Source organism: Rhea pennata, chromosome 2 (assembly GCF_028389875.1).
Source record: "Rhea pennata isolate bPtePen1 chromosome 2, bPtePen1.pri, whole genome shotgun sequence".
NCBI classification, from domain to species: domain Eukaryota; kingdom Metazoa; phylum Chordata; class Aves; order Rheiformes; family Rheidae; genus Rhea; species Rhea pennata.
The window spans coordinates 67,247,289-67,274,460 of NC_084664.1; the positions used below are offsets into that span (position 1 = coordinate 67,247,289).

The 27,172-nt window shown below is 35.8% G+C and overlaps 1 protein-coding gene across 1 annotated transcript in view; it reads right to left on the reverse strand.

The window, feature by feature from the left end:
- TMEM245 (transmembrane protein 245) overlaps window positions 1-27,172 on the reverse strand; it is a 91,019-nt gene that overhangs the window by 55,066 nt on the left and 8,781 nt on the right. The window contains exons 2-6 of the mRNA XM_062568497.1: window positions 22,360-22,477; window positions 21,066-21,167; window positions 19,960-20,067; window positions 15,369-15,581; window positions 10,776-10,945 (exon numbers count right to left, since the gene is read on the reverse strand). Coding sequence (XP_062424481.1) covers window positions 10,776-10,945; window positions 15,369-15,581; window positions 19,960-20,067; window positions 21,066-21,167; window positions 22,360-22,477 — 711 coding nt within the window. The remainder of the gene's footprint in view (window positions 1-10,775; window positions 10,946-15,368; window positions 15,582-19,959; window positions 20,068-21,065; window positions 21,168-22,359; window positions 22,478-27,172) is intronic.

Genomic DNA, 27,172 nt, shown 5'->3' on the forward strand with positions numbered 1-27,172 from the left:
AAACCTACTGATACAAGAAACGGGCATACATGCTGCTCTGTTGGCTTATGGAAAGGCACATTCTATACTTGTCCACAAACAAACAGTGGTGCCGCTTAAGATTAGAGAAATTGTGCTGATGCTATTCAAAATGTTAAAACTGTTTGGCCACATGACTGTGCAGAAAGCGCTCCTAGCACAGAGGAAGTTGAGCTTTCTCATACACAAATTGTTTGTTTACATAAAAAGTTGTGAAAGCCCTTGCAAAGAGAGCAGCTACATTACTTTAGCTTCTATGGTTCAAATGCCAAAGCTATTTTTATTCCAACTAGCATTACTGCAGGAAAAAAAAAAAAAAAAAAACAGTAAAAGACAAAACTGTAAAATTTATGCTTTAAGGGACAGCTAAGGTCAAAGACAAAGCACAGGAGAATAAAGCTTTTCCAAGTGAATGCAAGTTACATATTCAGGGATTCAGTTGGTAACTTTTTAGTTAGTGTTATCAAATTGCTGCATTGATTGCTGATGGTATACATTAGTTCTTCCTTATTTGCCCTACCCCTACAAGTGAAACTAGCCATGGAACCAATACTGTGAACTACTGTGTAATAACCAAATTGCTTAAAGCCAAGCTTGCATCTCTTATTTGAAACAAATAGTAAGGATTTTTTTTTTTTGGGGGGGGGGGGGGGGCGCTAATCTCCATAGCATCTGAGTATTTAATGCATACTAAGCTTCTCTCACCCTTCAATTTTGAATTCTACAACCAAGTCTTTGTTTAAATTAACACAAGGATTATATTCCTCATTTTAGGACCATTATTCAGAACCATGAAGAGAACTAGAAGAAAAAAGCAAAATCTTTTAATAGAAGCAAGTGCTGAGCCTGCAAGTTTCTGTAACAAAATCTGCACTATAGCACCTGCAGAAAGGAATTTCAGTGAACCTGCAGTACCCTGCAAAATCTTGTATCTTAGACTTTTTTAAAAAAACATTTTTTGCTATTGCTAAAATATTTCAGCCATCAGAGATACCTTGCCAGTGCTATAGGAACATTACTCACCTCTTAACAGTGCAGTACCCTTCTGAAATATTCTGACTAGCCTGTAGTTAGGGCTGTTACCTCCTAAGAAAAAAATAACCCTGAAAACAATTTGCTGTGCCCTTCCAAACTTTACATACATTTAAGGATTAAACAAGAGAAACAAGAAATACAAGACCTTGTTTTAAAGGCCAAAAATAATAATAAAAAAAAACACCACTGAAAAAATGGTAGATGGACAGAGAAAGAAAAATTTATGGTATTTGCTTCAAAAAGAAGCTATATAAAAAAAATAAAGCTGCTCTAGTTATTTTTAGTTAACAAAAGCTGCACCTTATAGATTGAGGTGCAGAGAAAACTAAAGAAGATCAGAGGAAATCCACACCTACTGCTATTTCCTTTCTATGTTAGAGATGAAAAGACTTGGTAATTAGTCTTAAATATAGCTCCTTAAACAGCATCACTGAACCCCAAGAAACTAAGTACTACCAAAGAGACTTCCCAAAACGCTACCTTCACTAAGTGTCAAGGGGTGTCCAACAGCCAGCATCTCAGCGCAGCTGAGGCGAACTGCTCTAGGTGATTCACGCTCCTAATTACTGAAAGATGAAGCTCCAAAAGGTCAGGAACGAAGACCAGCTCTGAATTGCTGTGAGGACCACTGAACGGGAGTGTGATCTACAGGGATCTTTTGACACTTACTATAGGCCAAAGTATGGCTACACTGCCACTGAAGTGGGGCTGCAGCACAGGTAAAACCCGAATTAACTTTCATCTAGTTAGTTAAGCAACAGCAGCGGTAATGTTGCACCAACACAGGCAGTGGCCTCAGCCACGTAAGCCCACCTTGTGTTTATCAAGTTGGGCAGCTAGCCCAAGCAACCTAGATTAGAGCCAACTCTCATATGCCTACAGGTAGCGAGTGTAATCTCATCTCTCACTGCTGCCCTGAGATCCAAGTCATGCAACTGGTACATACAAAAAAGAGGTCTGATCTGGATTCTGTAATACAGAAGTAAAAGCAGAAGCAAAACGTTTATTTAGGGCTACATTTACTCCCTCTCCTCCAATTTGTTTGCTATAAAACTCCTATTGTTTCCTCTACATTTGCCCACCATACTTCCTTAGTGATCACTCACTCTGGGACATTCATGCTAAATAAGGCACAGGTGCTAAGTCACTATGCATAGTGCAAAATCTGTGCGCTTGTACTTACCACTGGATAAGGTCCAGACCTGTCACCCCAACCCTGCCAGACCTCCATTTACACCATTCTAACAAATCATGGGCATGCACACAAATACAAACATACACTGAACTAAACACTGCATATCAGTCAGAGATCATAAAGTTGTAAATTCAGATCCAAGCTTCTAATCTAACTGTTAGTCAATGGCAAGAAGCTGACACTGCCACAACATCCCAAATGATGCAATGGCAAAGGCAAGCCAGGCTCCTAAGCTACAGAAGGTCACACTTGTAAAATCAAATGGAAATGGTACTAATTAGTGATAAGATTGTCCAAAAAAAAAAAAAAAAATCTTATTATCATGGTTTTGAATGGAAGGTATCAACTAATTTTTAATTTCTTAAATTTAGCTTAAGGTAGAAAGCATTTTTAAACCCAGCTGAACTCTGCTAAAATGCTTCTCAGTAACTTCCTGTATTCAACTTACAGATGTTGATACTCTGACACTGTATTAACACGAGCTGTAATAAAAACCACAGCTCAGGCTTAACTATTGAGAAATATCCAATCTAGACAGATTCATCATATTAGGCAGTACCATAAGTTATCTATGAGCACCTATTTTCATCTCCTCACATTGCATAGCCAGACACTAACATGTTTTATCTACTGTATTACCCTCCCAAAACACACCATAATACCCATTTCATTTCTAATTCTACATGAAAGACTGCTTTTAATGCTGTTTTAGTATCTATTTTTTTTTCTATTTATTTTTAATGCATTAGATCTGTTAACATTTTCTGTTAATATTTGAGGATACCATCTGACAAAAAAGGGGAAATCTGTAATCAAGGCACATCTTAGGGTTACATTGAAATGAGTCAGATGAGTAGCTAAACCAGAAGAAGTTGACGACTACCTTTAAGAGCTCTGAGACCCACTCACACCAGTGTCCCTCCATCAGCAACTGCATTTAGGAATTATTTCTAAAGACTCCTGCCATGGGCAATGTCATAAAGAACAAATCACGCTAGCCCAGCTGAACTATTCCAAGCTCTGGCCTATATAAGCCATGTTAAATATGTGATTATATTTCTTTTTAAAGCAAGTTAGAGAGTTTAAAGCAGCTCCTTGAGTGAAGCTCTTAAAACAAGAAGATAAAAGCTGAAGTCTCACAGTAGCAGCTATAACCAACCATCATTTCAAACTCTATCATCTCTAGGTGTTATACATTTTCAGGTCCTCAGTGTATCGCCCCAAAGTTACGCTAGTTTTCTCACAAGTACTTGCCTTCAGAGAAAGGCAAAAAAGAGAAGGTACCAAAAGGCATCAGCCTTCTAATTGCATCTGGTGTTCTCAACGACAATATCCTCCTTCCTTTGTATTATGACTGATATAAATACACACACACACACACCCCTCCTCAAGAACCTGATGTAGTCTACACAGTAATTTTTTGCTTTAGTTTTTGATCTTGATTGTAATGTTGTTACTACTCATTCATCATGCACAGGAGTCTGCATTCCACACAACATTTCATAGAACTTTTAGGATCTCTTCCTGTGAGATTAAGTAAAATAATAGTTTCAAAAATAGGTCCTAGGCACTAAAGTCTTTTAAGAAGTTATATTCACAACTTTTGGCCAAATAATGCAAAGCTCCAACCTAAAATAAACTGAGTCACCTTAGAGTTCAAAATGATTAAGGGGCAATTACTTTTACAACACATCAATATTAAGGAAAAAGACCCGTAAGTGAATTTTCAAACATGCAAACAAAAAACTCAGTCAAGAAAAAAAAAAAAATGTAGCTGAGACCAAACTTTCTCACACAACTCATAGTACACTGCAATTCACCTAAGCTGCCCTAACAGACGAGCAAAATTTTTATGAAGAGTTATGGTTGCATATATTTATTGATCATAATCACTCACATATTATTGCACAAACATTTCAAAGTCAAGAAATCAAAACAAAGTTTACAACCACCAAATTATATTCAAGGGCAAAAGAACTTTCTAAACTTGCCCCTTTACTGAACAATTACAACTGCATTAGAAAACAAGCAACTGCACTCCCTTGTTCAAAGAGTTTTTGCCTATATACTGTGAGCTCACTGATTAAATAGTGAGGATCAAACTTTCAAAAGTAGTTATAACTGCTCAGCCTACACGTCACTTGCAACTTTATTCTTCATCCATCATCCACAGCAGACACCACCTATACACCCTAGTTTAACTGCTTAAAAGAACCTTTTGAAAAGTTGTGCCAGCGCCCTCCACGGCCTGCATATACTACCCTGTTCGCTGTGTTCAGCATCATTCAGAACCACGTTCTTACAGATTACCTTCTACACCATGGAAAGCAGAACTATATTTTCTGTTTTAATTATTACTGGATAGGAAGGTTAGGTGGTTGACCACAAGATTAATGTCAGTTATAAAACCGCAGTAACCATTCCAATTCTGCCACTAGTACTGAAGTGGTAAGCGAGGATGGAAGTTGCTGATGAAAGCATATCCCATTTCCAGATATGGTTTTTAATTTGTTCTATACCTCTTAATTTCCTGTTTTTCCACATACTTCATCATGTATTAAATTTTCAATATTTAAACTCTAAATCCACAACCACCAATCTCAATGGTTTGCTATAAAAGACTCATGTTATGCTGTAAGCATTTAATTTATAAGGTGTATCAAGTGAACAGAAGTTAGCATGCAGAGAATGAAAGTTGAGGTCCTGCAGATGTGTACATACTGTACAGGCATCCTTCTCCAGCTCTGCGTTTCTCTGCAACGACACTGTCCACGTCCTGCACATACCACTGCACTGAAGAGCTGTTCAGGTTAACTGAGGAGTACACTCCATGTACAATACATCACATAACTTTTCTTTTGTGTGGTTTTTAAAAGTATTTGCTTTGTAGTATACTCTGCCTGCTTTATGGTATAATTGCTTTAATCCTTTTTCTTTTTTTAAATAGTCTTCACTTCCCTTACTTCCCTTTCACTGTCTTTACGTTCAGCATTTCTGAGACTATAGGTGTTCATACTTCACTCTCGCTATACTGAAACCAGTTTGAGAGCCAGTTTGGCACTTCAAAGGTAAGAGATTAATAGCATTGACTGAAACCAGTCAATGCACTCTTTGGAAGCACTTAGTTCCTAGATTTACAACTGCACTTCAGGTCCTGACCCTTGCCACTCCTCTATTAATTCAGTTAACTAAGGCTTTCCCTGAGGAGAGAAGAGCTCTCTAGCCAGGCAGAAAACTGGCTTTGTTATGCCTACAAGTAGGGAGCAGGTGAAGATCAACCTTTTTAAAAATAGAAAGTGCTACTAAAACAAATTCTAACACTTGAAAGGTTAATGCAGTATTCTGCCGTACAGAACATTCATCTCTGTGCATTTATTTTAGTAAAAGGCAGCAGTTCAGGTATAATTATATGACCTTCAGTAGCTTATAACAAGAGCTGGAAAAAGAGACGTTTGGGAGAGAAAACTAAGAAGCAAAGCATGTTAAGGAGTGTCCATGCTGCAAAAAAATCCCCACAGAATCCATTAGTTGGAATCACAATTTATCCATTTATTTACCTTCTTATTAAGCCAGTGCCACAGCTTGTCAGTGGCAGGGAAAGATGGAAGAGGAAAAAAAAAAAGACAAGAACACAGTGGAAAATTATTGAAGAATGCAGTAATAGAAGGGGGAAAAAAAGCAATGAAACACAGGTAAAGTCATCCACAGAATGAAAATGAAATTGTTCCAGACCCAAAGATAAATTGCTAGGAAGGAAAGATTATAAAAAGTTCTAATGCAAGAATCTCAATTTCACTATTAACACGCACTTTTTGGAACAGAAGGATATAATAAACAACAATCTTAACAACATTAACAGAGATACCAGCACAGCTCAGGCAATTCTAGTTTAATTGCCCTGAGATACAATAGTTCACATTTCAGAGCAGTATTTATAAAAGTACTTTGAGAAGGAAACATTACAGAAACACCCAGATTTGAGATACTTGTTTATTGCACTAATGCTCCTATTCTGTCAGCTTTACTTGTATTTCAAACCCTCATTATACTAGTTATCGTTAAACAAATGTTTTTTGTACCCTATTCATATGAGAACATTCACATTCAATGACACAATATGAGAAAAGGTATCAAATATATAATTAGGCCTGATATGCACCAGCACATTGTAGATCACAAATTATGCATATCAGAATTGTATCAGCTGTCCAGTTCGTTCTGTGTACTTCTCAATAAAAAAAATATCCCCTGTTAAACTACAGTTATTTTTCCTTTACTAATTCTCACCCAAGCCACTCAACTACACCCATTTTAAGGTCCATTTTTTTGTATGGCTATACTCTAATTTCAGTCATGCCAGTCAGTTAGCAGCATTAATATTAAAGCTTTTCAGTGTTATAGTTACCTGTTTTTAGAGGTTAAGATCAAATAAATGAAGTTTGTTCCTCCTTAAACCAAGGTAAGTTCATCAGACTCTTAAATACAACTAGGATTTTCACCAACAGCTAGAACTCTTTAGTTCACACTGAACAAGACCCAAGAATTTTACAAAGTAACGAAAATGTTAGTATCAGAAGCAAGAAGCAGGTTTACAAAGAAACATGAACATCAGGAAGTTTGAAAGTAAAACACATCTCACACAGTTTTTTCTGTGTGCTTGTGTGGCCACAGAAAAAAAAGAACAGTAGCGGAAAGCAATTACAAAGTTTCAAAAGCCTCAAAATGACACTGTGCATTTGTTTCTATTTTACCTCTTGTCCTAAGAAATAAATTATCATCAAAAAAGAAAAGTTGCTTACAGATTCAACAACATACCTTTGCCTTTCATCTTATTTTTGCACAAACTGGTATTAAAACCCACTTTACATTAGGTTCCTTTTGAATAATGAAGTAGCACGCATGCCTATATTCTTCTACCCAGTAGCTCTAACACAACAAAAGCTAGAGCTCAAATTCTAGTCTGAGCTATTACTAAGAATATGAAAGATGGTGTTATGTAATTTCAGTCTTAGAATTAAGTGATGAACACAATAACTAGGAAATAACACTGTATGTGAAAAATAAAAATCAGTGAGTCATTAATGTTAAATACAGAATCTGGGAACCCTTACATGCCTTTTATATTACCAATGCTGGCTTTTAAGGTGATTCTGCGAATATGATCAATCTACACTACATAAGGCTATGGCTTAATTCAAACGTTCGAGTCACCCCAAATTAGTAAGACTACAGCCACTTTTCCAGTATTTTATTGAGGAAGTACTTACATAAGAACTTACATGTCTATGGAAACACTTCCTAGGATAAGACATGCACCAGTACAGATTCTGCCCATTTTCTGTGCATGCTTTAGCTATACACTAAACTTGGCATCAGAAGAACCGGATTTTGATTCTATCCAGTCCTCCTTATATAAAATTCTAGAATGCTGTATCTAGGAGCATATAACAACTACACAATTTACTCACATCTACTAGAAAACATGCATCTATCAATACAAAAATTGAGAAAACAAGTACAAATCTAAATAAAACCTAGTGCATGGATTCATACTGCTAGCTATGCTGTTGAACTACTGAGTACACTCTCAAAGACAAACTAGAGTCACCATATTAAAAGACAACAAAACCTTTAAAAATGCAGAGTAAAACAAGTTATTAGTTCTGGAGTGCTGGTAAGAATACACACAATACTAGGTTTTACTGTGACTAGTTGGATGAAAAAAGACCCCCCCCCTTAAAAAAAAAAAAAAAAAAAAAAAAAAAAAAAAAAAAAAAACCACCTCCTTTGTGCAAGAAACCTCACATTTCCGTATTGTTCTGCCTGTCAGCTCCAAGGGGGAACAGTGCAACCAAGAATGAAAGAATATGGTAACAACACCCTATATCTATAGTCCATATTTAAATCAGGCCTGCACATATGGGCAAATCTGATCTATCGTTTTTATAAACAAAATAAGAAACACTCTGGTATCATTCCTCTTTATCAGAGCTTCTCTACAGTTGATATTTGTCCTCATTACCAAGGAGGTAATCAGAGGTTGATGAGTAGGGGAAAAACAAATAGCAGCTTTTTTCTTACTGTTTTTATTAAAACAAACACACACACCTTTGAGCTTTAAGACTTACACACATGAGCAAGTGCATGTTTCATAGCTTCAAATCCATAGTTTCTCTCAATGGTTTATTTTCCTGACTACCTACACTATTGTCCTAGATTTTTTCTTCTTCTTCTTCTTTCTGGAGAGACATGCCACTCCAAGACGTCTTCCTCTTCCTTACCACCCTTGCTTTCAGCAGTGTAACTGCTTCTTATCTGTAGGCATACAACTTCACAGAGATCAAGTAGTACCATTGGGTGTTCACGTGAAACAGACCTTGTCAACAGCCTGTGCTTAGCCAAGAGCCCTGATATATCATAATGCAAAGATTCAGCCTCCTCTTCAGCTCAGTACACACACACACACACACACACACACACACACACACACACACACAAATCACTAAGCAGCTTTGGCTCTCAGGAATGAAAACTGCAGATAAATTAATAAAAATTTAACATAATTGCATTGGAAGTGATTCCTTAATCTCTGTTTTTCACAAGAAATTATTTCTTTTCTTATGATCGAGTCCTAAATGATAAGCTGTAACAACTTATTTCAAGAATTTCCATGTGTCCATTTAGTCTGCTCTTCCCACAAAGGCATTTAATGTCTTTAACAGCATTTACCAATACCAAACGTTTGGTAATCCAGCTCAAATACAGCTAATCCTTCCCTTCCCAGAGGCTTGCAAGGAGGTCATTTTTCACTACTCCTTTTCTCCTTCCCCACATATACTACAACTGCTATAATCCTGTTGGCATTGCTTCCCAATTTCTCAAAGATACATCCATGCCCCTACAATATACCAGAATAAGCATATCCAGTTGAACATAAATATAAAAGCACTAGTGTGACAAGGATGGGAAGGCTGCAGTCACCCACAATAAAGCTATATGACCTGAGAATAGAGAGAACAGAATGATGGAAAAAACAAACATACACACACACAAAAAAAAACCCCAAGTGTCTTCTCTATAAAGGCTAGAAGAGGTTGGATTGTTTTAATGCACACAACACAGATTCACAAGGAATATAATTATCATCTAAAAATGAGGAGAGAGGGAGAAACGCAAAAGAACAGGTTTGGAACAAGAACATGAATATAAGATGACCTCAAAGACATTAATGCTGAATGGTGCGCAAATAGACAAAACATCTGATTTCCTTAATGAAAAAAGACTTAGTGGACTTAGGAAGGATGTTATATCACATAGTCCTGTGATATGAAGACTAGACTTGACAACTCAAGAACTCTTACAATATTACATCTAGAGATTCTTCTTACTCTCAATATAAAAACTGTTAATAAAAAGCTTTGTCTGCTGTAAACTTCTCTACTATGCTAATCTTCCCCACTATCTTTGGATCCTCCCTTTAACTTATTCATTGCTATATTCGCAAGAGCTTTTCCTTTTTCATATTCCTCCATGATGAACTCTGTGAAACTGTTACTTATTTCCTACTCCCATTTTAATGCTTTTTTGTTTGCATTTTTGGCATCCATTTACCCATTAGAAGATCTTTCTTAAGCTCTTACCTTTCCTGTAGGAATTCAGAACTGTAACTTGCAAATAGGTTTAACCAAATGCTGCTGCTCTGAAAGCACACTTACAGGTTCAGCCTTTAAGTTACAGAAACTCAGAAGTAACAGTTTTTTTGAAACTAAGGAGTACTTTGATGGCAGAAGTATAGTACACTTTTGTACACTAGCAAACTATTACAAATAAAATAATCTACCAGATTAAGCAAAAACTGACAAGGGTTCATAAATTTTATGGTACTTTCCAGCTCTGTAGTTCATACGCGCGACTGCATTGCAAGCATTGGGAGTGGAGGGGAAGAGCAAACAAGGCCTTTTTTTTATAGCACTTCTCAAATACCTTACTCCACATTTTTCTACTTTTAGGCAGGGAAGCTAGAAGATACCTTCTGTATCACCAAGCCACCATGTTCAACAACTGCCTCCATGCAACATAAACAAATGTGTTGAACTAGTTTAAGCCCTACTTACAGAATGAAACAAGCTGCTTTTTAAAATTAAAGTTTGCACACAGTAGAAGTAGGAACATTTCATCCTTCATATTCAAGCTGATTAAGTCGAATTTCAATATATTTGTAATCAGATAAGGAGGCTGAACTATAGGAAGTTGCCCACACAGATAAGAAAACTTCTAAAGCTAAATCAATTTAAAAAGTGAATTCTGTCAAGCTTTGCATATAATTATGTGACAAAGTTTAAATGTGTACTTCAGTGTGAACAGTGACAGAAGAGACATGGTGTGAAATACACTGTAAGACAGATATACTTTTGCATGAGGGACATGTCCATCAGCAATAGACACTTACTTTAGAGTAAAAGCACCTCAGTGCACAGTTAACAAAAAATAAACTTTCAGGTTGCTTAAGGAAAAAAAGGGAAAGTACCTTGCTGTCAAGTTTTAGCATTACTCTTCCAAGCCCTCTAATAGGCCGTGGAGCAAGAGCTTCCTGACGCTCCATCACAAAATCTTCCACAAGTTGCCACCAACTGCTGCAACGGTTTGCCATGAAGCTCAAAACTCCAAAGTGGACCACAAGTTTTTTAAGCGCCCAAGCTATAAAGAAAAGAAAGTATTAGAGATTTCAGAGAAGTATAATAGCACATATTTATTCTGGTCTGAAAATGTATTAAAAAAAGATTCTTTTGCATCAGAAATCACTTACAGAATTTTGAAGGGGCTTTAGTATTAATTGCCTCATTCACTTTAGAGACATGCTTATCCACTTGAAATTTAAATGGCACCAGAAGAAAAGTGCCTGTACTGTGCATGATCATGCAACTAATTGACTTCATCAAGGCCTGGGATAAGAAGGTGCAATTCCATTATTTCAGTACTGCACTCTTATTACATGATTATGCACATAACATGCCAAAAGACCACACACAGATACCGTATGGAGAACTTAAAAGTGTCTTACTCAAGCTTTTCTGTCACAGTTTAAGTTTTAGACCTTATCTACTGCAAAAGCTGTATCCTTTTAAGGACTCACAGTAGATCATATTCACAATAAAGAAATGTTTATTTCAACTCACAGCTAAGTACAAGTAGTGATTTATTTTGGTTTTAAGCATCTAAAATAATTGCATTGACACCAGCTCTATATCTTAGCTTGAAGATGATCAGGGGAAAGCTTCAGAAAAACTAGACAGTGTAAGAAATTCTTTTTTTTTTTTTTTTTTTTTTTCCCCGAAAGGAAGGTTTTGCTACCAAGACCAGCTTTTCTTAAATACTCTTAAAATACATCCACTGTAAGTTAATGAAAGAGCTCTTAAAAACACAAACAGTTTAGCATTACAGTTAGAGAAATAAGAGATCAAGTCTGTTTATCTGCAATGAATTATAGTCTAAAGCCTTTTGGATAAGGCTTATGTTTATAATTCCATAGTGCAAGCACTCTTTCCCATATTAAGTATATATTCAAAACTTGTGAAGCATCAAATTATGTAAAAAGCAATATGAAACCTATAAAGCTTTCCTTTGAAGCTAATTGATTTTATTAAATAGCCATGAGACGTATGCCATATTCCTTTTTAACAGCACATTATATCACTTAAATTACCTAGCTTTCAGCACTTAAAAAAAGTAGTTACTCTTCCAAAGCCACTAAGACTACAACATTACATCAAAACAGAAAAGTCAAATAATTCACACTATAAGCAAAGATTTGTATTACAGCTGATTTTATGGGGATTTTATGTTTTCATAACACATAAGAAAACATAATTATGTGATCTTTTAAGTTGATATTCCTTAATATTTATATTTAGCAGTAACAAATCCAGAAGGTCTCACAACTCAGTCCTGACATGAACAACTGTTCTACAAACCTCTAAACAAAACACTATGCTTCTCATCCCCAGATACTGAATTACTCTAAAGAAATCAAAATGAAACTATTAGCAAGAGAGTCGCATTCAGATCATTTCTTCCCTCAGTTATTTTTTAACGAGGGTTCTGTAACAGTGATTGTCACATGTGGATCAACAAGTACAGACTGTGTTAAAATTCTACTTACACATTAAAATAATTTTGTGGAAAGGCAGTATGTATAACTGAACGCCTAATTATTAAGCTCAAGTATGCTTTTAATACAGCTTTTTTATTACATAAGAGTATTCTCCAAGGCAGTTGCATTACTTACTGCCACGTACCACCACAACAGCCCTTCCATTCCCCCATCATTCACATCATGCTTCTATCTAGGGATACAGAAAATGTCACACATAGCCCAAAAGGTCAACTTTTAGTATCCACAGTGCATTTATCAAAGTTCAACAGAAGTCTATTATCTGTAAACCCTTTCTGTAATAGCTCGTGTTCTTGTCTGCTGAGCACTCATTTAACAGTTTGCTGAGATTTGTTTCACTTACCTTTGGCACCACCACGTGGTAAGTGTGTGAATTATTCTCTTAAAGAAATAAGAATATTCTAATAATCTAATTACAATTGTCTAACAAGCATACAGAAAACAAGAAAATGATGCGAGCATCAGCATTTAACTTGCAGGTTGAAGGACTGCATGATGGAATGTGATTGATAGTAAAATGCATAAACTGCTGCTCACCAAAACAGCATAAACTAATTTTACAAGAAGCAAACAATACACATGAAATGACATTCTAACCTTAAGTTATTTAAATACCTACTCTGAAATAATTCAGCATACCATCACTGCAAAAGTGACACCAAGAGGTTTTAAGCCCAATCATACAGCTGCAGTTAGGTTAGGTTAGGTTAGAATAGATGAGTGAAAACTAAAGGAGAGATGTTAGAAAGACATGAACAAAAAGACGGTAGTAAGAAAATTCAAACATTTGCCACAAGCAGAAAATGAACTAAAGACAAAACAGAATTAAAGTAAAAAGCAGCATGTAACAGTTGAAAAGTTGTTCACTTTTGCCCCTTTTTGTTTTATGGAATTATTATTTTCTGCTCTCCACATTTAGCCATTTTTAAAGAGCATTTCATTCTACTGAAGTGGAAATGAATTCAAGGAAAAGTATTAATGCTAGTATTTTTATGATAGTATTTAAATGCTATCTACTTCATGTAATAGTCATGTTTACCATCATAAGGAACATTTAAAAAAAATCTTAAATTAAAAGCATGTTTTTTTTGGGGGGGGGGAGGGAGACAGGGTGGGTTTTTTTGTTTTTTTTTTTTAGTTCTAGAAGCATTAAGATCTTTAGCATCCTTAAATTTATCAGTCTCCTTAGACTTAAAAAGCAGCAAGGAAACCTTTGCTTTATAAGGCTATTGCCCACAACTAAGTTATTTCTAATATTTCATTTTTAACAGTCCAGGTTATCCTCATTTGCTTTCTGATACAGTATGATCCATTGCTCTAAATTTGGCTCCTTTCATAATCATACTGCCCCTTCATAAGGGTTTTGCAGTGATTTGTTTATATTAATCAGCTTTACAGCAAGAACAAGCACTTAACAGTCCAGTCTCACCACTGAGGTAAAAGGTTACAAATATTCTCAAATTAATTTCTGTTTTGGCTTGAGTTTTAAGTTCAGGCACTTCTAAGCATTGGCAGCAGCAGACAATCCACAGAAGCCTTTGGAAAGTCACTTCAGTATCAGATGTGTGCTTTACAGTCAAGATGTGTCTGGCTCTAGCTTGAAACTATTGCTGTCTACCAAACTGCAGAAATACCTACTACACCCATTTTGCCTCCCGCCCTACAAAAGTATTTCTAAACAGTCATTCCTTGAATAATTTTATTCATTTAAACTCTGCTTCTGGTAATTCTAAAACATATTTTAACTTCTTGATCATTTTTATGGCTTTCTTAGGAGCTTTGTCCAACCTGTCATCATCATCATCATCTCTGATGATGCCCAGTTACCAAAACTAGGCAGAGTATTGCAGTAGTAACTGCACTGGTAGGAAGCAGATTAAAATCCTCTTTCTCCTCATCTTCATTATTCAGCTAGTTATATGTCTAATGATCAAATTACCTTTTAGCCTCTACTACAGTGCCACAGCCAAATATGCAGCTGTTTCTTCCATCATGTTTCTCAGAGTTCATAATAATGTTAATAGTTTCTCAAACCTGTAAGCATGGCCCTACATTCTCAATTTTCAAAATACAAAACTGGACAGTCAAATATAACTACTATTCATTTTACCAAGCCATTAAGTGTTCAATAAGTTTTAAAAAAAGCTGAAGTCTAATGAGACCATGGAACTCATTCTCTGTTTACAGCAAGGAAAAAATAAAGCAGGGCTTCAGATTCATTAGCAGTTCATGCTATTTCCAGAGCTCTTATCTTCCCTTGTCTCTCCTCTGGCAAAAAGCTATTGAAATAAGTGGCATGCAGTTTTAAAATAACCACTTCAAATTGCCATTAGAAATATGTCATTATTGCTTTACAGATAAGAACACAGATGCATGTACATGTGAAGCAACAAAGCCAATTAACCTCAGAGCTAGAATTAGAACCTAATTTATCTTGTGATTGTTCACAGAATTTAGCAACCCATTTTTAATGGAAATTAAAATACATAGCATGAGCTGTATTTCAAAACTGAATAACAGCTAAGATATGCCTTAGCTATAGCTCCAGAAATGGAAGACAAGACACCAAGAGGAAGAAAAACAAAGTGCTCCAAAAGTATTCCAGAGTGGAAGGTGCAGCTCTCAATTAGCCCAGGCAACACACATAATAATTACAGTCAATAGACAAAGCAGTTTTAAATGACCGAGCGGGCCTGGGCCCACACGATACAGGACGCTGCACTTGACCAATTACATCTCCAAATAGGAAGATTCAAGAACATTATAACCATGCAGAAAGACTTAACTAGTGACAGTAAGTTAATTAACTCTGCACATTTCAAAACAAGAAATCTTGAGAAAGTTAAAAGAACTCACATAAAATCTTACTTCTACTGTAGGCTTATTTAATACAAAGTCTCAGGCTATCTAAAGTCATTATTTAATGTACGTACATAGTAATTGTATTACCTGCAAAAGGCACCGGTAATAGTTGCACAATCCAGAAATTTAGCCATATCTGCACAATGACGATGGCCCACACAAGTGTAACAAAGTAAACATCGCTTGTTTTCTTTTTTCTAAGAAAAGCTCCAATCTCGGGCCTTTGCCTGCTCCCAGAGGACGATGAAGAGGAGGAAAAAGAAGTTGAAGCAAGTGCAGGTTGATTACTTTCTGTTGCTTCTAAAATAAACAAAGAAAAAAAAAATAAATGGCAATGGAACAAGTGGGAATTATCACATCAATGTCTTGTGCAGAAGACAATATGCTCCTTAGTGGCAATTTAACCTACTTTTATAGTAATTTCTCTAAAAGATAGAGATAACTTTGACACTAATTTGGACTTTGAAAAAACTAGAACAGGCCTGCGCAAGTTCTCCCACATCATGCAATGCTATGCCAGGGCAGTGTTAATGGGGGAGGAGGAAGAGGAAAGAAGGAAAGATGTTGCAGCCACTTAGAGGCCTCCTCCCACTGCCAGGAAACTAGAAAAGCTAAACAGACTTTATCAAACAATCATAATACTCAGCACACCACAGAGCAGATTTCACCTTCAATGGAAGAACATAAGTCTGAAGTGTTAAAATAGATCTTTGATTTCTCTTCACTTTAAGGGTTCTTAAACGTGCTCAAAGGTCAGGTGAGCAAAGAAACAAAACACAGTTCAAAGAGGATGCTCTCATACGACAAATTTTTTATTGCACCTTTTCTTTTCCTGAACACTCAACTTTACAAACACAACATTCATGCTGTGATCTTAAATTACTTGCTTGTCTAACCTAATTCAGTAACAACAACAAGTGTTAAGTTAGTGGTTGACAAATGCTGTTGTTCTCTCATAGCTTAGAAAAGATGAAGTTCAATTCAAAATTGTGAATTTACGGGTTAAAAGTAAAGGCATCATGGGTTCAGCAAATGGTGGTTTCAAGCAAAAAAATATTATATTCAATACAAAATTCCTGTTTAGACAATTGAGCAGTTTTATTTATTTATTTTTTAGTTTGGAAATCTGCCTAGTATCAGACTAGTATGGACAATACTAGACTCATCTTAAGCCAGCTGGCTGCTAGTAACATCTTTGGTGGAACTTCATAATGTCTACAAAAGAATTACAGGAGGCAACCTGAAAGAAGGAACTCATCAAGCAGCTAAACACAGAAGAAGTTTCAGGTGGAGTGCTGCTTGACAAAATTGTTCATATCTCAAAGCAGGGAAGGATAACCCTATCATACATAACTGTACTTTGGAGAAAAAGATACATGTTATTTTTCACGAGGGAAGATGGAGTTACCTATAGACCAAAGCTTTCCTCTGCCATTAGAAACAAAGTCTGCCTTCAATTAGCCAGAGGAGTACACGGAGGAAGAGGAAAAGGCATTCAGCTTAAGATTTGCTAAAGAAATACAAGATTGAAAGCAGCATGCTGGAAGCTGAGAATTCTTCCCCTACCCAGTTCAACTTACTCAGCTCCTTTCTTGTTACTTTCTTCCCTAAATAAAGATAATAAATATTAGTTTCTGCTGGTTGTGTCAAGTTTATCAAAAGAAAGGAAATGCTAAAAGTCAAAAAAGAAAAAGAAAAAGAATTTGGCACAATAAAGCCTATTCCACATGATGCAAGTTATCTGATCCTTTCTGCCCACAAAGTCTTGGCAAAGTCATTACAAAAGGAAAAGCACATTCCTTCCTTTCAGGATGAAGAATCTGATCGATATATTTCTGCAATGAAGAAAAACTTAAGAATAATATTACTGCTAATTAATTAAGAATAGCACCAATTAAACCCGACTTATTTTCTTACAGTTTCCCTATTTATATAAGCAGGCTGTTCACAGAAAACAAAAAGAAATGGGAAAGAGCTCAGAAAAAAATAAATAAAAAGTTTTTTTAAAAAAGAAAAAATCCAAGACTTGAAGTATTAGGGAATCTCAAGAATAGAAAAGGTTTTTCAGAACGTTGTTCCACGGCAGTTTAAGCCGAACTAAACTGGCACTGCCATGACCCAATATTCTCCCCATGCCAAAGAGGGACTCCTTAGCATCACCACCTGACACTAAGATGACCAGACAACAGTCAAAAAACTAACTCAAGAAATAAAATTAAATACATACAGAAAACCCTCCCACACACACTTTTTGTTGACAAGGTGAGGTCTGTATACCAGGATGCCTCACCAATACACGTGGGGAAGACTGACTACCAGAATCTTGATTTAGAGTAACTTCAGGTCCTGCAAGAAACCATTCAGTGTGCTTCATAATATTGTCTCAGATGAAGCTGGAAAAAACATTTTGCCTTCCAACAAATGAGACAGTAAGACAGTTTTCCCTGAATAGCTAACCCAGTACCTGACAAAGAATTTGGGGATACTTTTAAGATGCTGTTCATAACATATCAAAATCAGAATCTAGAATAACAATCTGAATATAATAAAAAAAAAGCCAATTTTTCCCAGCTATATTGAGACATGTTCTCTTCTTTATACTATCTGTTCTCTATCAAGTCAATTTCTTGCTGTCAGAGTTCAGAATTACTCTTTTCTCTTTCCTTAAGAGAAAAGTAAAGAAACAGTAGCATAGAGAGGAAGGTAAACAATATGTATGCATACAGACAAGGGTGTGAGAACAAACTCTGAAGAGTTACGTGAAAGGATAATTTTATTATTGCAATTAATATTACTAAGAAAGTCTTTCAAAACACCAGGATAAGGGTACCCCTTTTGTGAAAAACCATAACTTTTTGTAATTCTAAGAGAAAAAGATTTTTTTGTCTTCTAAGAAAGCTAGTATACTTTCTTTACCTAGAATAAAGAAATTTGGATTGAGGGAGGAGGGAATGAAGTACAACTATACTTAAGGATTTCAGTATCTATCATACTCAAACCCAATATGACAACTGAATCTTCCCCATGAAGCAGCTAACAAAATACTGCAGTAGTATCTACTTTTTAATGGGAGCATTTATAACTTGCTGCATACTCTGGAAATTCTTGAGACACCAGAAAGAATCACAAGTTAGACAATCTTCACCGAAATCAATAAAAAAGTGCACACACTGAAAACCACTATGCGAATACAAAATAAGGGAAATAAGTCTTCCAAAAAAATTTTTATATATATTTTAATACATATATATACACACACACACACATATATATATAAATAAATATGGCTTCCCCCCTCCCATTTTCCTGATCAACAAATTTAAGTACAAGGAGAACAGTACACAAATGAAGCATTGTTCTGTATTCGATTTAATACAGTATAAGCATTTTCCTTGCTATTGACAATTAACCAACCTTGACAGTTACTGACACATATTTAGAGTTGGTATAAGGAAGACCTCACCCTGAAGTTTATCTACCTGACTGAAGATGTGAGAGCTTCCAAAAATCTTAAAATAGGTGCATCATATTATGAATTCCAAAGCACGATAACAAAAAAACCCAAGAAAAAAACTTTTACCATGATGTCCCACTGTCAAATTTCAGGACATGCTTGTCTTTAGCAAGTCAGACTGATGGGGTCATCGTCATTTCACAACACTAAGTAAAGAATATATCATATAAAGCTGCCTTTTCTGTATTTTAAAAACAAGTATGTTTTTGAATAGTTTACATTGATACTTAAAACTAGGATATGTATTTGAGTAACTCTGTATCTTTCTGATTCATAGAAAAATTGTTGAAGAGATTGTTCTATGTCAACTGTTCCACCTGAAAGCTGAATAACTTTAGATCGACACAGGCTAGCCTTTAGACTTAAGTTATTAATACTATGCACTTAAAGCGTTCTCTCTTGCACAGTCCCTACAGAGGGTAATTTACACATTACAGACAATTTTAACAACATACTGCCTTGTAGTAGACTACTCTTAGATGCTAAGAAGCTCACGTTTTGGACACACACATCCTGTCAAGTTCTATAACCTGTTTGTTTACTTAAAGAAAAAGGATGAAAACAGATCCAGAGATCTTCACAACATTTAATTTTACTAGTGTCCCATTCCATCAAAGGGCTACCTGGACAACAGATGGCAAGGTTCAAGAGCAGAGATGGACTCCTATATGTTCTCCTTGCAGCCCTTTCAAACCATTTCTTAAGGATTTCTTATTTTATTACTTTCTCAATGAAACTCACTACAGGAAAGAATATGAACATGCCACAGCTAAACAGAGAGTAAAGTTTTCTGTCACCGACATCCACAAAGATTATACCAGTCCATCCGTACCTCATCAAGCAACCCAGTTATATCTTACTGCTAAGAAATTAAGGGAAGCGAAGGGAAAATAAAGATAGGGAAAAATGCCCTCATTACCAAAACTAACAACAAAAACACACAAGAAAATACACCCACAAACTTGTAGTCAGGCCTTTTGTATGAAAGGGGTTCTATATTACTGTTCTCTTGCCATTTTTTAAAGCAAATATAACAGGTATGTAAATATAATGTTATTTTGGAAAAGGATGAAGAGACGGAATATTTTGAAATATGTTCTTAATTCCCTCTTATTCCTGCCTTTAAAGCAACTTCAAATGTTTTCTTACAGAGTATTCAGTCACCTGAGGGTTGTGAGGATTGTTTGTTATTTGATTCATCTTCTGTAATTGATATTGCCATGGCAATTGTCGAAGCAGCAATGGAAATCATCTGACCAGGAAGCTCTGTCCCTGTTAAAAAAAAAAAAACAACAAACACGTGCACGTGTATATGAAGAACAGCTAAAGTCTTAAATATTGTATTTGTTGCTTGATATTCACTGAAGCTGTCAAGCAATACAAAATACAGGCACAGATATTGTTAGCTTTTAATATGCATCCTATTTAGTCAATACGATCAAACTGCCCGTAGTGCAACTGATTTTAATATTACGATACAGCTAGAGTCAGGACATAAAAACAGTTAGTGACTCAGCACCTTCCTTGCTAGTAGTGAACTGTCACTGACAAAGTTGTTTCTGTTACTCAGTCTGACTAATCTAAAATATCTGTAACAGATTATCAGTTTTACTAACCAAGACAGTGACAACTTTCAGAAAAAACAATGCAGCAATAAAACTATTAATGGAAAGGAACCCCTGGCAGTTCTTCTTATACAAAAAGGGAAAAAAAAATCCATTTGCATTAGGAGAAAGCTATTTTTCCTCAAAGTCCAAACACAAACCATAATGTTAAGAAACTTACATTCTAATCACAAATGATTGGATATAAGAAACTTGCTGGGTAGATGAAGTAGTCAAAGTTTCTTTCTCATACTCAACATTTTAAGAGCCTACCTGCTCATTTCTTTCAAAATCAGACCCTAATTCTAAATTCTTGGACTTTCTTCATGCTTGAAACTACATATAAGATTCTCTAAAAACTTAAACATACTCTTAAACATATAATCAAAACATTCTAAACTTTGTAGTCAAGAGCCAACTACTTTGCTATGGAGATCAAACAGTTTATTGCAAAGATTCTTCTATAAAAAGCCAAAGATTCATTTCAGCATGCAAAATCCACTTTGGAATAAATATGCTAAGACTTCTAATAGCAAATACTTGCAATCTATATAATAGTAAATTTACAGTAATATAGTTTGGATGACTTCTTCTTACTTTACGAAACTTTAGCCTCCCATAATAATTAAAAAAAAAAAAAAAACAACACAATGACTCATTTCTTACCAGAAGACTCATTTCCACTCTGCTGTTCATGCAACATGCCTACAGTCATCAGAACAACTATAACCAGAAATACAGGAATTCTCCAGGAACCAGCCACAGAAGCTGAAAATACACATTTTTTTTCAAATGAAAATTATGCCATTAATAGTTTTGCTAGATGCAAAATTTAAGAAAGGCACCACTTCAGTCAAGAAACATGTAGGTAAAAACTAACAAGGAACAACTGCTAAAGCAAGTAAGTTTTCTACATTAACAGAAAGGAGGAAGCAGAAAAACAGGTAAATAAGTTCCTCAATGAATAAACTATCTTGTTACTTCAGTGACTTTAAACTACGTTGGCATATCTTAGAGATAGTTTTTAAACAACATGCAAAATTATATTAGGTTCTACACAAAAAAATCAGAAATCAGAAGCATATCAACCCACTTAAAAAAAAATCTAGGTTTAAGGTTAGATCTCTACAGAGTGGCATCAAGCACGGCCTTGTTTATTTTTGGCTTTTCAGCTAGTACTTAAAGCAAATGTGAGCAAAGGTAAAGCCACTATGGGCAGCCTAAAACTTCAGAGAAGTGTCCATATAAGTTTAGAACAATTCTTGCAACCTGCTGCTAAAGCAAAAATAAATCATTAAGTATGCTATAATCCTTAAATCCAATACGTGAGATAAACTTAATACTAAAAGTTAGTACAATCTTACATTTCTACTGACAAATTATATAGATTAGTAGCAAACCTATTTGATACTATTGATATCATCATATTGACATGCTTGTTGACTGCTGATAATTTTTTTTTCTGTACTTCTACTATGAAATACATTTTACAGTTTCAGCCTTAGTTAGCGGCAGGTTCTCAAAAAAGTTCAAAATATTCACAAGCCTAAAAATCTCTCACGTGACCTCAGCCCTTCCCTGCCAACCAGCTGGTGAGAGGTCTGTTACTGCAAGAGTCAAATAAAATTAGTCTACAGAAAGTGCAAACTAGGCAACAGAAGTAGAAAGCAGACAATGTTGTTCAGCTCCTTGCTGCCCTGCCCAATCTGTACTCCAACACTCACATCTTACCAGCTCTATACCAACAACAAATAACTCTGCATAATGAAAAAAAAAAAAAATCCTTGCTGGCCACATTCAGCCAGAATTACTGAGCAGAAAAAAAGAGCTTGCACCTCAACTGAGATGCCATTAAATTATTTTAGAAAAGGAGCAAGAGTATGGCTTTGCTTGCAAGACGACAGAATTGCAGTAGACACATGAGCATTGCTACTCATGAACGTTTAAGGCTGCTACTCACCTAAATGAAAAAGCAACATAATCCAGACAGGGACTGAAACTGCTTTTAAGTAGCGTTCGGTGCTTAGATTCCACTTGAACGAAACCATCAACAGGTAACCAACTACCAAGGTCCATATCTTTAAGAAAAGACACACAGGTAAATACACATACAAACAAGCATGTGCATACATATATATGTATAAGCATACATGCTTACAAAAACCACACACCCCCATGCCATACAGGGGCAAAGTCAGGTTCTAAGTGACTTCTGATGTGTGATTTTACCAAATACTTAAGTGAAAACACTTAAGTAGAAAGATAACCACTTGCTGTGCCAGTAAATGATGCTTTGCTGTGGTCATCTTGTTACTGCTACTTATAACTGCCTCCTTCAGGTCTACTCATCAGAGAGCTTACAATAAGAATTCTAATTAGCAAGCTTTAGGTAACAGATTTGAGCTTGAGTATGCGAAAAGCCACTACCAAGCCAAAGATGTGAAATTAGATAGACACGAAAACCCGTAAAAATATATATATAGAGAGAGAGAGAGACAGACAGACAGACAGTGTTACATTTTTTAAAAAAATCTGATGCTTCAGGCCCAAATCCAAGAAATATTCCCTACCCATAACCAGTTTAGGGCACCTTCTATTGTACATTCATAAATCCTAATGAACTGTAAATGGAACTTTTATTAACAGCATTTGCTGAATCAGACTTCAGTGTAAAAAATAGGAATAGGCTGAAAGAGACAAAGAACAGGCAGTAAAGCTGAACATGCAGAGAGAACATTCACCTCTATTTTTGTACTATGACTCACACTGAAGAGGCAGAATCTCAATGAAAAGCAGTTTGTGTCACTACTGCCATTTACCTAAATGTTCTACAGGAAATTGTACTGAATTCAACAGATAAGCACTGACTGACTCCTGTTAACTTCAGAGATCAGGATTTCACCCCGTATCATAATGCTAATACACAGAGGGCAATCAAAACCCCCCTAGGTGGGAACAAATCTATTCCGTTTTCATGCTACTCTCTTCTATCAAAGCTGATCAATCCAACTTCTCTCTGTTATCCTTCCCTAATTATGTATAAACACAACAGCATAATGCTTACAAATATAAACTCAATGCAAACATCTGAACCTAAAGTGTTAACATCCAAGATTAAACTCAAATAAAATAATTTTGATCTGCAGTGCATGGCAGCACAGGCACAACTTCACAATGCACACTACCGCATAATTTTAACTGCAAGAGATAATTCAGCAGCAAGAAAGGTACTACACTGCTCCCCATCACCATCTTTGTATGACGCCTATTCCACCATCAAGTCAATTTTTCTCTTCACCTTTTAAGTTTAATGATAAATTACAAACAACAAACTGTTAATAGGTCTGGAGTTCAGCAAATGAAACTTCCTGATAAAAAACACGCCAAGAGTAGGAGGTTAATAGAACATAAACCTGTGTTTAAAAGCCAAAATAAACTATGCTCCACTGTTTTTTTCAGTTGAACTAAGTACTGAAGTGCTATGGCTTAAGTATTCAATAATTATTTCTGTTGCAAGTTACAATAATTCAACAATTCTCCCTTCTAAAAGCTTAGCAAAGGACAGGAAGTAAAAGCATTCTTTACTTCTATTGATTAGAGAGAGAAAATAGCTTATTTCAAAATAAGTGAGTCATCTTGTTTCATAAACCAAACCAAAACAACACTCAAGCCCTGTAAGCAAGCTACATATTCAATCAACTGGTGTAAAAGGTTTGACTTCAATGATACCGTGGATTAGTCAATTCATCATCAGTTAATGCTATGGTCAAGCACTTATGACATCTCGAGTAGCACTTCCTTATATTGCAAGAAATACTCTATATGAGAACTAAGCTAGACTACTTCTCTAACTCAAGTAGCCTGCTTCCAGCAATTCACAGCTGAAAACCAACAAAGCAAATTACTTAGACTGACATGGATTTGGATTTTATCCCATACTAACTTGGCAACAGCCTACTCTATTTTAAACATGTCCTATATGACATTTCCCACTATTTTGCTGAATGGTTTCCAAAGCTTTCAGATACAAGTGAGTGAGAACGGTCTATTTACTATAAACAAGTCATAACCATTACAATCTATACTACTATACTCGAAATTACATGACCTTCTCAGCAACATACATAATGGAAATAAAAGATACTACCTACTTTTATTAGCATTAAAATACTGTAATTACTGCACTAAGCCTACAACGGAGGCAAATGCCATGTTAAAGCAAGATGCCAATGAATTTGATATATACAATATACAGCTAACTAGGTGACTAATACACATACTTCAGACACTGCAGCACACACATTTGCTACCATAACTGCTTATTTCTCAGCTGCATATACGTAATTTTTACCATCTACTCTAAGGCTTTTAAATAACTCTATCTCATTTAAACTTCAGGGGCATGCACTACCCCCCCCACATCAGAATTTTAGGTACCTAACTGGATGATTTAAATCTTCCCTTCCTTGCTTATCTTCATTGTCTGACCAAATGGCAAAGACCTCATTTCTCAAAACTGCTTTGCACTTTTGTAGCCCCTCCACTAACGAACAAAATGTTTTTCTTTAGATATAAAAGTAGTAACAGAAAATGTCTTTTTCCCCTGAATAAATAGCTGTAACATTGCAGTGCAACTTACTGGATTTCATCATCCACTTTTGGGTTACAGTGATCATTCCAAAGATCAGATCTGGAGACGTCTATGCAAGTTTAACAGACTTCAGTTCTCTTTAAATTGCCTCTTGCCAACTGAAGGCAAAATCATACCATTCAGTTCAAGCACCTGCTTCAGGGTTTTGAATTTTTTTTATACTTTAGAATATCACGTTTATTACTAGTTCTATGTGCTGAAAAGTCTAGGATTTAGCCAGCATAATCGTTTTTTCTGATGTTACTCAAAAATCATTTTCTATTCCACTAAAATCTGGGAGCATTCTAAAATCTGAGAAACACTAAGCTTTGGCATCACCTTTCAATGAGAAGGGATTTTTCTCTTGCTGCTAACTCTTGACAGTATTTATATTGATCTACATTAAGAACTCTTAACTTAAAACTCTTCCAGTCACATAGTTCACCTACTTCGCTCTTTTCCTAACAGCAAGTCAACCTAAGGGAAGGTGGGGGTGTTTAAACTCAAGCTGAACAAATTCAGGGCAACCAAAGCATACACCAGAAGCAAGATAAGAACAGCCCCTTCATTGGCAACAAAGCTGCTAGATCAGCTCATCTATCTTTGAAACCTCGCTCCCAAAATTCAGCATCCAACAGTTTGCAAATTTCTTTCTTTTGCATATAAACCACCTTATGGTGAACACAGCAGTGAAGACTGACTGGAATTAAAAAAAAAGAGACACTTATTTTAATACACACTCTGCCAGCTGTCCAGGAGTTTCCAATTTTTAGCAAGCCAAGACCTACCAAAGAGTATGACTGAATTCCTCTTTTATTTTCTTGTTGTAGCTCTACCCTCTCCCTCTTTGCCATTTTAGTGTTGCTTTTTTTCTAGGTTACTTGTCCTCTTGGACTCTGGATCCAATTTGAAAGGTTTTATACTTTCCAGTTTGCTTAAGGCTCTGAAAAAACAAAAAAAATCCTACTTATCTCACCACTTCTCTTTAACATTTTAAAATAAAGTTTTCATTTGCAAATGTAGATTTTTTTTTTTTTAATAGGAAAACCTTTCAAAGGTATCATTCATGTAACACTGCTCCTGTGTGGCCTTACTCTGACAACAGACACATGAACTTTAATAACTGGGTTTCCTATCTTGTGATTCCCTCTCTGTTGCTTTCATCAAACAGCTTTAGATAACAGAAAAGGATAAGTAAAGGAAAGGTTCCTTCATCTTTCCCAGATCTCCTATTTGGCCTCCTACTGCAGAAATTCATTTCTTCTACTAACAATACTATTAAAAAAAAAAGAATAAATATCTTTGCCATACAATACAGATGAGAACAGGACAACTAGCTAATTAATTAACAATTAATGTGCATCAAAAAAAAAAAAAAAGAATCAGACTACAGATCAGAGGATGCGCGCACTTCCAAGCACGTTGTCTCACGTACAGAAATACCTAGGCTCCATATAGATCCCTATAAAAAGGGATTTTTACTATTTTAGTATTCCACAGTCCCAGGCAGTAACTCCACACATACAGCAGTCCTCTCATCCACACTCACTCCACACTTGTTTCACAGATTTTTGAAGCACTGCTGCAGTGATCAAAGTTGCAAGAGATCTTCTGAGAGTAGATCATTATTTCTGCATCTTCCTCCCCGGTGCCAACCGAGGCTACCAAAAGAACGAACCTGCTGCAAAATCTGAGCAGAGCAGTGCTTGACTTAAAAACTGAAGCTACACAAGATACTAAATCTGTCCCTAAAAGCCACGCTGCATTTGCCATTACAAATATCACAGCATTTTTTTCATCTGTCTTGCTCATCTGAAAATGGGTTTCAAAACAAGAAAGAAGATAATAAGGCAAGTGAGGAATAATGAAAACACCAGTTTGACTTCATTTTCCAGAATCAAAACTAATTCCATATGGCTTTACTGTATATTCCATAGTACATGACAGGCAGTATCTCACAGCATGTGGGGTTAGGCAGAATGAAGAATGTGTAATTATCTTTCATTTAATATGGAAATAATCCTCACCAAACAGATGCAAGGAGAAAAAAAAACCATACACACACACAGATAGTGCTGTGCCCCATATCTGAGCAAATTTAAACAACCCCTCTTACTCAGCACTAAAAAGATATTTACTGAAG